This window comes from Sphaerodactylus townsendi, linkage group LG02, assembly GCF_021028975.2.
Source record: "Sphaerodactylus townsendi isolate TG3544 linkage group LG02, MPM_Stown_v2.3, whole genome shotgun sequence".
In the NCBI taxonomy this organism is placed as follows: domain Eukaryota; kingdom Metazoa; phylum Chordata; class Lepidosauria; order Squamata; family Sphaerodactylidae; genus Sphaerodactylus; species Sphaerodactylus townsendi.
This window is the reverse complement of record NC_059426.1, coordinates 65,766,869-65,778,888: the sequence shown is the minus strand read 5'-3', so window position 1 is coordinate 65,778,888 and position 12,020 is coordinate 65,766,869. Positions and strand designations below refer to the sequence as shown.

The 12,020-nt window shown below is 41.5% G+C and overlaps 1 protein-coding gene across 1 annotated transcript in view; it reads left to right on the top strand.

Moving 5' to 3' along the window:
* The window catches only part of LOC125427273 (protein lifeguard 3-like), a 47,446-nt gene that overhangs the window by 13,129 nt on the left and 22,297 nt on the right, over nucleotides 1-12,020 (top strand). Inside the window, exon 2 of the mRNA XM_048486472.1 lies at nucleotides 11,043-11,257. Coding sequence (XP_048342429.1) covers nucleotides 11,068-11,257 — 190 coding nt within the window. The 5' untranslated portion in view covers nucleotides 11,043-11,067. The remainder of the gene's footprint in view (nucleotides 1-11,042; nucleotides 11,258-12,020) is intronic.

The following is a 12,020-nucleotide window of genomic DNA, read 5'->3' as shown; positions in this document are numbered from 1 at the left end:
ATCAGATCTCTCTGCTCCATGTGCATACATCTTCTGGAAGTGCATGACTGGTAGAGACTTGACCTTTTCTGTAATATTGTCTTCAACTGTGGAGCTTCCCTGTACATAGATTCTGCTGCAATCAAACTTTAGGCATAATCTAAAGACTTTTCTGTTCACATGGGCATTCAACATTAGCTAGGGTTTATGTTGATGTGTACTATTTGGTATTGCTTGGCCTTCAGCTACATTTACTGTTTCAGTCACTGGTATTTTTCCCCATTAGTTGCTGCTTTCAAATACTAGTATATTTAACTGATTTATTGCAGCTTATTTTTCGTTGCTTATTCTTGAATAGTGATTTTTCATTTTTGTATTGGTTTGCTTAATTGTGAACCACTTGGAGGTCCTCTGGCTGAGAGACAGTTGAGAAATATTTCAAATAAATAGAGGCAAGATGACAGGTTGTGGTGTTCTGCTGCAGATGTAATAGCTGTTTATCCTATATGAAGAATTGGTCACAGAGCCTTTGAAGCACAGCTAGTCACAACAGAATGTGTTGGTTCTTGGTACGGCCCTGTTTCATAGCTGCTGCCTCATGAGTATTCTCTTTCAGCTCAGCTTGTTGGCAGGCGGAGTTCAGGGCCACTCCCTATTTTTCAAGCAGCCAAATGCTTGAGGCCTGACTCAGAGGGGTGGGAAGTTGCGTTGAAGAGCTAAGAATAGAATTAGCTTTGCAAGAACAGGCAGCAGTATTATACTGGCACAAGCATACATAGCAGCCGTACCTGCTTAATAGTTAGTGGACCTATTTTCTTTGTTTATTGGACAAAAGGCTGCTGTGTACCGAGTTTGTGCCTAAATGTAGACTGTTTCCTCCAAATGCACTCGTTTGATTACTAGAATATTACATTTCTTGCTCTGGTTCTAACAGTCATATGGTAACTATCTTCAGGCTGGAAATGGCTATGCAAAAGGGGTAAGGAATTTGCAGAAGTGAATATTCCCCACTTTCTTTTTCACTTTGTGACTCATGAAAGGGTGAAGGGACTCACCTGAATGAAATGACACAGGGGCTGCCATAAGGAGGGTTGAATTCTTCCTTGCATTGGTTGATAACTGGGCTTCTTCTATTAGAGCGAGAATGTCCAGAAGGGTTTTCTGCCCTTTAGTATTAGTTCTTTGGGCAGCAACAGTTTGGGCAAGTTCCTCCTCCAAATGCCACTGCGTTTGGTGCTAATTTGACTGATGAGAATGAAGGAACATAGGAAGAGGAAAGAGGAAAAAAGAGAAAGGAAAAGGGACTGGGGACAGTGGCCAGTTATGATGTCCATTGCTGTCCTCCAGAGGCATAATGTGAGGAGCAAGAGAGCTGGAGCCCCTGGAGCAAAACCACAGAGTTTGAAATGCCCTCCTCGGCCATGGGCGGCTGAACCTCCCCCACCAAGTGACCAAACAATGATTTTTTTCCACCAGGTCGTTTCAGAGTCACTATCACATTATAGAACATCCCCCAACTCACATATCTGAACACAGCAATGGCCCATGCCACACAGCAGACATAATTTTTGGAAAACATTTTCAAAATGCTTTCAAAATGTTTTATTACTGCTATGAAAACATTTTATGGTGTTGTATCCAGTCCCCCCAATTGGGGGAAACAGCATCACTTTCAATGTTGTTTAAACTGGGGATCCCAGATTCTCCCTTAAAGGTGGATTTAAAAGTGATGCTGGAATCCACCCCCAAACAGTATCCACCCCCAAACAGCATCATTTTCAATGGTGTTTAAACTAGGGAGCCCAGATTCTCCTTTTAAATCCACCTTAAAGGGAGAATCTGGGGTCCCCAGTTTAAACAACATTGAAAGTGATCTTGTTTTGGGGTGGATTCTCCCCCACCCTGAAACAGCATCCCTTTCAATGTTAAAACTGGGGACCTCAGATTCTCTCTTTAAATCCATGCATAATAATAATAATAATAATAATAATAATAATAATAATAATAATAATAATAATAATAATAATAATAATAATAATATCATCAACCACCACCACCTTTATTAGGCATTGAGAGAATAAAAGAAAGAAAGAAAACAAGCATTGGCAGGAAGGGAGTGGATTTAAAAAGATAATCTGGGGAAATTAGGGGGTGCCTGTTGTCAGGGGTGCAATTATTAAGATAGCAGCACCAAAATTTCAGAGTATCTTCATGAGACCTTACTGATGATACCACCCAGGTTTGGTGAAGTTTGGTTCAGGGGGTCCAAAGTTATGGACCCTCAAAAGTGTAGCCCCATCTCCTTAGCTCCCATTGGAAACAATGGGGGATGGGGGCACTCCCTTTGGGAGTCCATAACTTTGGACTCCCTAAACCAAACCTCACCAAACCCGGGTCATATCATCAGGAGAGTCTCCCAAAAATCCCTGAAATTTTGGTGCTGCTAGCCTAAAATCTGCGCCCCCTGCAGGCCAAAAACAGAAAAAACAGTGAAAATACAAAATCCCCCACAAACGAACCTGCAATTTTGTCGCCCCCACAAGGTGGCGCCCTGGGCAGATGCCCACTTTGCCCAATGGGAGGAACGCCTCTGCTGTCCTCAACCATAGACATGGTGGCATTGCGATAAGTCCCACAGGGCCTGCATCTCATTCCCCAGAGTATTCCACCAGGCTGGGGCCAGAGCTGAAGACACTCTGGCCCTGGTCTTTTGGGCCAGGGATCTCCAACAAGTTGTTAACCATGGAGTGCGGTGCTTTCCTGGGTGTGTATTTAGAGAGGCAATCCCTAAGATATGATGGACCCAGACTGCTTCAAGACATTAACAATTAAGATGGAACCTTGAATATGACCCAGTACTACCAATGCAGTTGGTGGAACACTGGACGAATGTGCTCACGCCGCGGGGGAGAATATTGAAGTTGAAGTTCCAGGTCAGCCTCAAGGACAGCCCAGTGTAGAGCAAGTTACAATAGTCTAGGCTGGAGGTGACAATTGTGTGGATCATTGTGGCTAGGTCAGGGTCTAACAAGTAGGGGGCCAGTAACCTGGCCTGGCAAAGATCATAATATGCCAGTTTGGCCACTTGTGTGACTTAAGCCTCCATTGATAATGAGGCATCAAGTATCACACCCATCAAGTTGCACTCCATCAAGAGCTGGAAGATGGCTATTTCCCCCCAAGTCTTCCCAGCCCAGCCACAGAAGCACCACTGGATTTAACTTCAACTGGCTCAGTTTCAACCATTTCACCACAGCCTTTATAAAAGACAACTCGCCAAAATATCTGGGGCAGGATCCGGTCAGCCAGCCACCAACAGGTACAGCTGAGTGTCATAAGCATATTGGTGACAACCCAGCCCGAAACACTGAACCAGCTCGGCAAGGGAGTGCATATAGATATTAAATAATATTGAGGATAACACCATACACCAAAAGTGTGTTGTGGGGAGGACCTCTCCCCTAGTGCTAACCTTTGTCTTTGACCCTGGAGAAATGAGCATGGCCATTGCAAGGCTGCCCCCCAAATTAAAGTGCCATCAAGGCGGTGAGTTAAAATGTTGTAGTCAACTGAATTGAACGCTGCTGACAGGTATAACAACAGCAGTAGTACCAACCCGCCTTGATGCAGTTGCCTCCAATGTTTTCTGTGAGGGTGACCAGAACTGTCTCTGACCTATGGCCAGAATGCAAGCTGGACTAAAATGAATCCAGTGCCAATGTGCCCTCTAGGAAACCCTGAAACTTCTTTACAGCCACCCTCTCAACTGCCTTACCTAGGAAAGGAAGATGGGACACTGGGCGTTTCCGCGTTTCCCCGAAAATAAGACAGTTTCGTATATTAATTTTTGCTCCCAAAGATGCGCTGCGTCTTATTTTCAGGGGATGTCTTATTTTTCCGCTCCACAACTGCATGGTGTTCTGTTCTGTTCGCTGGGCATTCTTCCAAACAAAAACTTTGCGACGTCTTACTTTCGGGGGATGCTTTATATTTAGCACTTCAGCAAAACCTCCACTACGTCTTATTCTCAGGAGATGTCTTATTTTGGGGGGAAACAGGGTAGTTGGATGGATCAAGAGGATCCAAGGGTGGTTTTTAAAGAACAGCCTTACCACTGCCTCTTTCAATCCCCTTGAATAATCCCCCAGCACTCCATCTCCACTGGCTTTCACCAGCCAAGATGGGTATGCATGTAAGAGACAAGTGGTTGGCTTCACAGCCACCTGGATCTTGTCTTGTCAAGGCATGATCTTGGAAACCTGTGGTTAACATGACAAATTATCTGGACTTAGTATTGATATTGCAATATCTCAGTGATATTATAATGATCAATTGTAGAATGATAATTGGAAACAGAGATAGTAATTGAACAGAGTTGTTGCTCGGTCATTTGTAATCTGAGTAAGTACCTTTGTAGGCATGTTTCTAGGACTAGATCATGGAACAGGAAGTGATTGCTCCTCTGCTCCATTCTCTGTAGTGTTACTTCCCTTCCTCCCATGCTTGCATAATTCTAAAACCAAGTACTCTGCATTCTGCATTTCAGCAGTAACTGTATCTGATTCTTGGATAGATGGGGATTGGCCAATCCTTTAGTTTCCTGTTTAACAGGTAATTTCTACTTGTACATTTCCTTGTGCCATCTTGGCCATCTGATCCCCATGGCATTAGTGACCTCTGGAGATGAACCGTGTCTGATGCAAACAGTTTGTGTACCATTACTGATAAAAGTCAGTGCAAGGATGTATTGGTTATATGTCCTTGGTTTTGTTGAGACTTCATAATAGATCTAGTACATTTTTAAACATTGTTTGCGCTTTGCTGGTGTTCTGCCTTTTTGCTGACTCTCAGCGCAGATTATGAAATTAGAAAACAGTGCAGTAGAAACAGTATACGGCATCAGTAAACGATGGAATAAAACTCTAGGATTTTTCATAGACACTAAAACTATACTCCTTTTCTCTTTATAAAAGGCTCCCCTTAACAATTCTGTTTTGCACATTCTGCAGAATTATGAAATTAAGGGTGGGGGCCTTCCTGACCTCGTCTGATTTCATGCCTTTCTAATATATGCCTGAGAGCACACTGCTTCTGATGGGTATGACTACTCTTCCTTTATTCTCATAAGCACCTTGTTAGATGTGCTTCATTTGACTTGAAAACCTCATCCCACATTTCATAATGTTACTTCCATAAAAATGCTTCATCTATTTTTAAATACCTTGTGATGCAGACATATATGATTTGATTTCCTGTAACCATTTCACTCAAAAGCAGCCACTGGGGGCTACTGGAGAAAGGAGAGGGAAGCTTTTCTGTCTATCCTGTTTTCCCAGTCTTAGCCTCTCTTTTCCCCACATCCCTAATCTCTGAAAGTACTTTTGAGGGGGACAAAATACAGGCCCAATCCAGCTACTTATATCTATGTTGTTTCTCCAGTAGAACTAGTAGCATATTGGGGGCCAGGGGGTAGTTCAGGGAGATGTGTGAGAAAAGTTCAGTCTACCCTTTCCTAATGCTGTTGCTCAGATCAAAAAGATCATACATACAGATTTTTTAAAAGGAAACTCACAGACCAATTGTATTACGTTTGTTGTGGCTCATAATTGTCTGCAATTAGAGCTAGCAGTGTAATTCAGTGTATTGGATCAGAGAGCTCTCAGTTCCTTTTCACTTATGATATTCTTTGGAGCGTCCCAGTGCTCTCATCCAAACCCAATCAAACCATTTGAGGGTTATAAAAATAACCCCAGCCAAAAGACCCAGATGGTCTGGCTGGGTTTTGATGAGAGCTCTGAGATGCTCCTTATATTCATGACATATTTGGCTCTAGTATAGGAGAGCAGTCTAGGTCATTCTAGGATATAGCTGGACAGAAGATGAACATGGGATGGTTTTGTGGTGGTGTATTCTAGTATTCCTGGCTTCCCACATTAGGAAGTGCTGGAGTGTGGCATCTTAGCCTGAGCACAGTTCAGTTTGGCTGTTGCTAGTTGCCACTTCACCTCAAGAATTCTTCCTTTTGTGTGTCTGGGGCTACAGTAAAATTACCCATTGGTTATATACTTTTTTGTGTGTTCTTGTTTTCACAATGTCTACTTGTTTTGTATTGGGTAGTTTTGTTCAGCACAGGGTATATTAGCTTTGCAGGTAGTAAAACAGAAAGCATTTGTGCATATGTTCTGGAGTTTTCCTTTTCTAATTCAAGTTCCTGTTTTCATTAATTCTATGAGCCCTCCAAACCCTACTTCTAGGAACTGCCTGTGTAGGGAAGATAAATAATGGAGTGTAAAACATGTCTTGACAAGTATTGAGGCTGAAAATTCAGCTTTCTCTTTTATTTATTTATTTATTTATTTATTTATTTATTTATTTATTTATTTATATACCGCCCTCCCCCGAAGGACTCAGGGTGGTGAGTTACACTGACTTGTCGGAAGAGTTACACTGAGTTACACTTTTAGAGTTACACTGACTTGTAGGAAGCTTCCAATGTATTTCCCGAGGGAAAATAGCTTTCTGGACACTCTCACTTTTTTCACACAGCCTCTGAAAACAAGGAAGAAAGTCCTCCACCCTGCTGCTGCTTATTAATAATTAACTGGGATGCTAGGAGCCATTCAATTTTACCTTTGCTGCCTAGGTAATCTTCGCCCACCCTGGACATTCTGAAGACTTTGTGGTAAACACTTTGCTTGCTGATAAAAATGACACAATTTCATACACAGTAACGAAGTTTTGCTACAGTGCCTATAAAACACGGAAGACCTTGTTTAGTAAATCTACTAGCTGGAAGTATTTTTCCTGTGTTGTTGAATAGTGTTTTTGTTCTGAATTTCGTTAGTGCTGATTTATGACTGTATTTAATAAACTGAACTTAACTGCTAACTGGGGAGTTCTGGGGGGTTTTGTCCTCAAACCTGAGTTGGAAACAATGCGACTGGCTAAATAATTTCTTGTTAATATTGGATTCTTTCCCTTTTCTGTGCTTGGAGTTCTCACGTTAAGCTCAGTCTCTAAGTGCACATAGGCCCAGTTTGCCTTGGGGCTATGCTACTCTATCTAGCTTACTGCCTTCTGATAAGTGTATATCTCCCTTTTCATCTGGCAACTTGAAAACATATCCAACTATGTGACATATTTTTTTCAGTTTGGAATATCTATTCTCATGGGCATTCCACTCCCCTGAATTTTTAGTTTTTGCTTAAAAGGTGTTCTAGTAATTTCACTTCAGAAAGAGGGGAAAAATGTGCCACAGAGTGGGAAAGCTTTTTAAAAAGTATCCCTCTTCCTCACCCTTCCAGTGTTTTGTCCTGTGCTTGAAAGTCTGACACAAAGACGGGGCTATATTTTAAATTTGTACTTCAGAAAACACATATCAAATAATCCCAAATGCATTTTATCTTGTTATCAAACATTTTAACATTTAAAATAACATTAAAATATTTTAAAGAATTCAGCATTTTAAATTCAAGTTGTATTTTGAGGTCTGACTTTTCCAGAGACCCCCAAATGTGAAATTTCAAGTTACACGTGAATGAAAAAAAATTATCCTGTGGCAATTGATAACTTTAAGTCTTTAAGAGTTTCAAAAAGCTCTTGGGCACTGACGAGCAATGAAAACGGCAAGCCAAGCAGAAAATATAGCAGCTGGCTATACAGGATTTGCAATTGGGCTAGCAAGCTTCCCACTCTGTATTTGTTCATTTTTCTCTGATGGGAGAGGGATTGAAAAAGAAGGCAAACCCTGACAACCAGTTTATTATGCTTAGAACAGAGCGCTCTTCAAGACAGAGTTGTGTTGATAGAGGCAGCATGTAGGATTTTCTCACTTCCCAGAGAACATCCTGCCTGGAGTCTTCAGGCCACGTGCATAATGGGGCACACGTCACTCTTGCTTCTGGGAAGGGAGGAGGAGACCATCCTGCATGTCACTGCCAGAGTAGAACTTTGTTATGGTTCTTTTATGCAAAGAATGGAAGGACACCCCTCTCAGATCAGGACCTGACTTCTAGGATGCAGTTCTTCCTTGCTTCAGGTGATGAGGCAAGTGTGAACCTGCGCTGTAGAAATGTTTGTGGCAGCCCAAACTCCACCAGCCATCTAGTGCTCAAGGAGGTGTCTTGTAATAAAAGTTGGGAGCTTTTCCTCTTTCTACAACCACAAACTTATAACAAAGTTTGACTTGCAGCAACATTTCCCATGCGGCGCAGAACCTAGGATTTGAGGATGGTTGTTTTTTTAAACAACATAGTTTTGGGGTGTGGATTGTATATGGTGTCAAGCACATTTGATAACTTCTCCGCTGTTTCTTTCAACTTCTCCCACTCCTCAAAAGACCTGCTGGGATTTGATGGAATCAAATAAGGAGTGCCAATTTCTCTTCTTGTTCCTCCAGCAGCTGTCTTGTGGTGAATTCAACAGTGTTAAGTTTTGTCCCCCAACTTCAGCCCAAAAGACAGTTCAGGCTTCTTTTTCTTCTGCTGAGTTACAACAGGTGGAGGAGCAGTAGCCAGAGCAACAGACCCTTGCCCAGTGCCAACACCTACTTCAGGCAGCTCTGCAGACACCACTCCAACCTCACCCTCAGTGAAGAAGATCTTCCAAAACCTCTTCCTTGCAGCACCCCAGCCAGAGGGGGTGGGTGGGTAGAAGTAAGCTATGCGGCAGGCCTCCATGCACGTGGGAGGAAAACCATAGTCCTTTCTTTCCGCTCTACTACTCCTCTGCATCACCTTTCCTCAGGGCTTGACTCTTTTCCTGTCAGTTATTCCATCTGCTAGAGTCTTCCAAAGTAAACTAGCTGCTACACTCTGAATTTGTTCCTGCACTTGGCTCAGTAACTTTTTGCTCTTGACTTTTTCTGACTACCTGTCTCCCGGAGCACTAACTTACAATTGCTTTTTCCAGACTTGCACAACTGAACCCTTTTAAAAATAATATTGCACCTATACGTATCTCATTTGAATTCTGTTTTAAAAACTTGCTTTTGACTTTCCAGTCTAGAAGCTGACTATTTTTTGTAACTACAATCTGCGATTGGACTATAAAATTCTGTTTCTGTTTATTTTTTCAAGCTTACAAACCAAGTTTTTTTAAAAGTTAAGGTAACAACTAGTTAAGCTAATACCTAACATTAATTTTTTTGAAGACTAAAAGACTATGCGCCAATTCACACACACACACCCCGCCTTAATGGTTTTAAGTCTAACAAAAACATGCTTACTTGTTTTTTAGGAACACTGAACACCAAACTGAAATTTATTGTGTTTGTTAAAATACCTAAACCCTTTCCGGTAATCAGAAATTGCCTTCAAAACCTGCTGCAACAATTAAATTTTTCAAAACCAACTGGAATACCTGAAACCTCTATTAATCCCCAACAAACGCAGCACAGAAAGATAATTAAAACAACTATTGAAGAAAAACTGTAAAACCAGAAGAAAGCAAAAAAAAATTTTTTTAAATCAAATACCACTTGGAAAATCGCTCTGCAGAACAAACCCTTTAAAAACTAAAACACAAAGCTATTAAAAATTCCTTAAAAAGCCAAGTGAAGAGGCCTCAACAAAACAGCATGAGCCTTTGGAAGTGGGTTAAACACTTTTAAGAACAGCACAAAACAGAACCAAGAAGAACTATTTTTAAAAGAACCAGAAAGAAAAGGATTACTTCCAACTACAACCTTGCAAGCAAAAACAAAGAAAATATATATAATCATTCTTGTTATGGCCAGAACAATAAGAAGGTTTTCCCAGATAGGTGGCAGAAATAATCCAAGACATAGACAGAATAGAGCAGAGTCCACTACTCCCCCCCACCCAAATAACATCCTAGGATGGAATCAAGTTGCAGCCATGCCTCCTTTTTTATCCTCTTTGCCCATGCTCAGAGAGCCATCTTAAGAATCATTGTAATTGGGCAGACAGTTATAGTTCTAGGATTGCCAGCACCAGGTTGGGAAATACCTGGAGTTTCTGGGAGTGGAGTGTGAGGAGAACAAGATTCAGGGAGACAAGGGACTTCAATGCAATGTAATGCCACAGATTCCATCTTCCAAAGTTGCCATTTTCTCCCAATGAACCGATCTCTGTTACTTTGATCTCCTGCTATTACCTAGAAGTTGGCAAACCTATTAAAGTGTGATACTACTGCCTGGGATAGTTGTCTCCCTCACCTTCTACCTCTCGTTGCATGGAAGAAAAACAGGCTTGGGAACCTTAAGATGACTGATCTGGATATTCCTGAATATTCCTGGAAATATTTAGGATCTGGATATCAGAATTCCAAGATTCTGCTCTGGATACCCCAAAAATACCAATAAGGTATCTTCAACTGGAAATATCTGAACATACATCCCTGGACCCTGCCTACTTTCTGAAACACCTGGCAGGTGCCAGTAAAGGTGTAGACATTCACTGTTGGGACTGCAGAGCGTCAAATAATGTCTTCCACATTGTTGACTATATCATGATTTAGAGCTTAGGTGTCAAACTCAGGGCCTCCAGGTATTCATGGACTACGATTCCCATCAGCCCATGCCAGCAGGGCTGCTGGGAATTGTAGGCCATGAACATCTGGAGGGCCTGACACCTATGATTTAGAGGGTATGCGCAGCAATCACTCTTTAATACCGTTTTCTCCATGATATGGTTCTTAAAATCAGAGTCTATGTGGAGGGAGTGCCATATCCACGACCATGTGGTTTTCTGTTTTGTTCTGGCTTCGCTTGCCGTAAGACTGAGCACAGAGCCTTGACTGGCTTTTAAGATTGGGATGAAATGGGGTACTTCTTTATCTTCAGATATACTTCTAATGCTAATGTCTGTGACACAACTAATTGTAGAGTCCATGTCTCCTCTCTGGGGCTGGCTGTGCTTTAAGAGGAAATAAATCACACATATAACATTGATGTTTTGTCTGTTATTGTTTTGCTTTGGTTCCCCCTGCTGGCTGTTGCAGAGGAGTTGTTTTGAGTTGACACATGTATTTTACATATTTTAAGACAAAAAATGAGTATAGAGATTGTAACGGGGTTTGCCTCTTTGTTTTTTCTCCCCTAGGTGTCCTGAGCCTTGCTGAGACATCATGTCCTACCCCAGTGCTCCCCCAGGTTATGATGACAGGAATCCCCTCCATCCACCACCACCTGGGGGATATCCTGCTGGATACCCTGGGGGGGCTTACCCCCAGCCTCCACCATATGGGAGTGGGTATCCACAACCAGGAATGTATCCTCAACCAGTTCCTCCTATGCCAGCTTTCTCAATGAACTATGGTAAGCTGATTTTTCTTCTTGGTATCTTCTATCAAGCGTTTCAGCAGTTGTAGCTCAAAAAAGGTAGTTTATATTATTATGTGTCCATATAGACTTATCTTCTTGTCTGTGAAGTGCTTTAGTTTAATTCTTACTGTTTAAGATAGTTTAAAAAGGGAAGGCTTAAGGGCACCAATGACCCTCCCACTTGTCGTGTTAGACATACTGATAATGGCTTTTTGGGGGGAAATATGGATTCTTGAACCTCTTAAATATAATTAGATAAATACAAATAGGATTTTGCTGCAACAGGAAACCAAGTTTATTAACCTTTTAATTCTATGTCCCTCAGACTCCATACCCAGTTTGTTTTTTCTTGTTTTGTGCAACAACTTTACAATTAAATTAAACTCATATTTATCACACCTTAAGATTGTAAAAGGCATATAGCCCTTAGCTTTATGACTGAGATAGTATAAGAATGTGATAGGTATCGTTGTTTAATTTATGATTGTAACACTGTAAGATTATAGTCGGCACAGTAGGCAATTTACATCTAGAGGAATTATGACATGTGAAATAGCATTAGGCTCATCTGCAGGTCATTAGCACCTTATAAAGCAGAATAGTCCCGAGTCTTCTTTGAGTGTTTTTAATTACAGTTCGGTGATGCTCAGTGCTCACAAAGACTTAGCATTTAACAATCTGAAGGGTTCTCCTGCTTGTCTTTTGAGTGTTTTGGGTCCCTTTTGGTTTGTGGTACTTTGTAATAATAATTACTTGA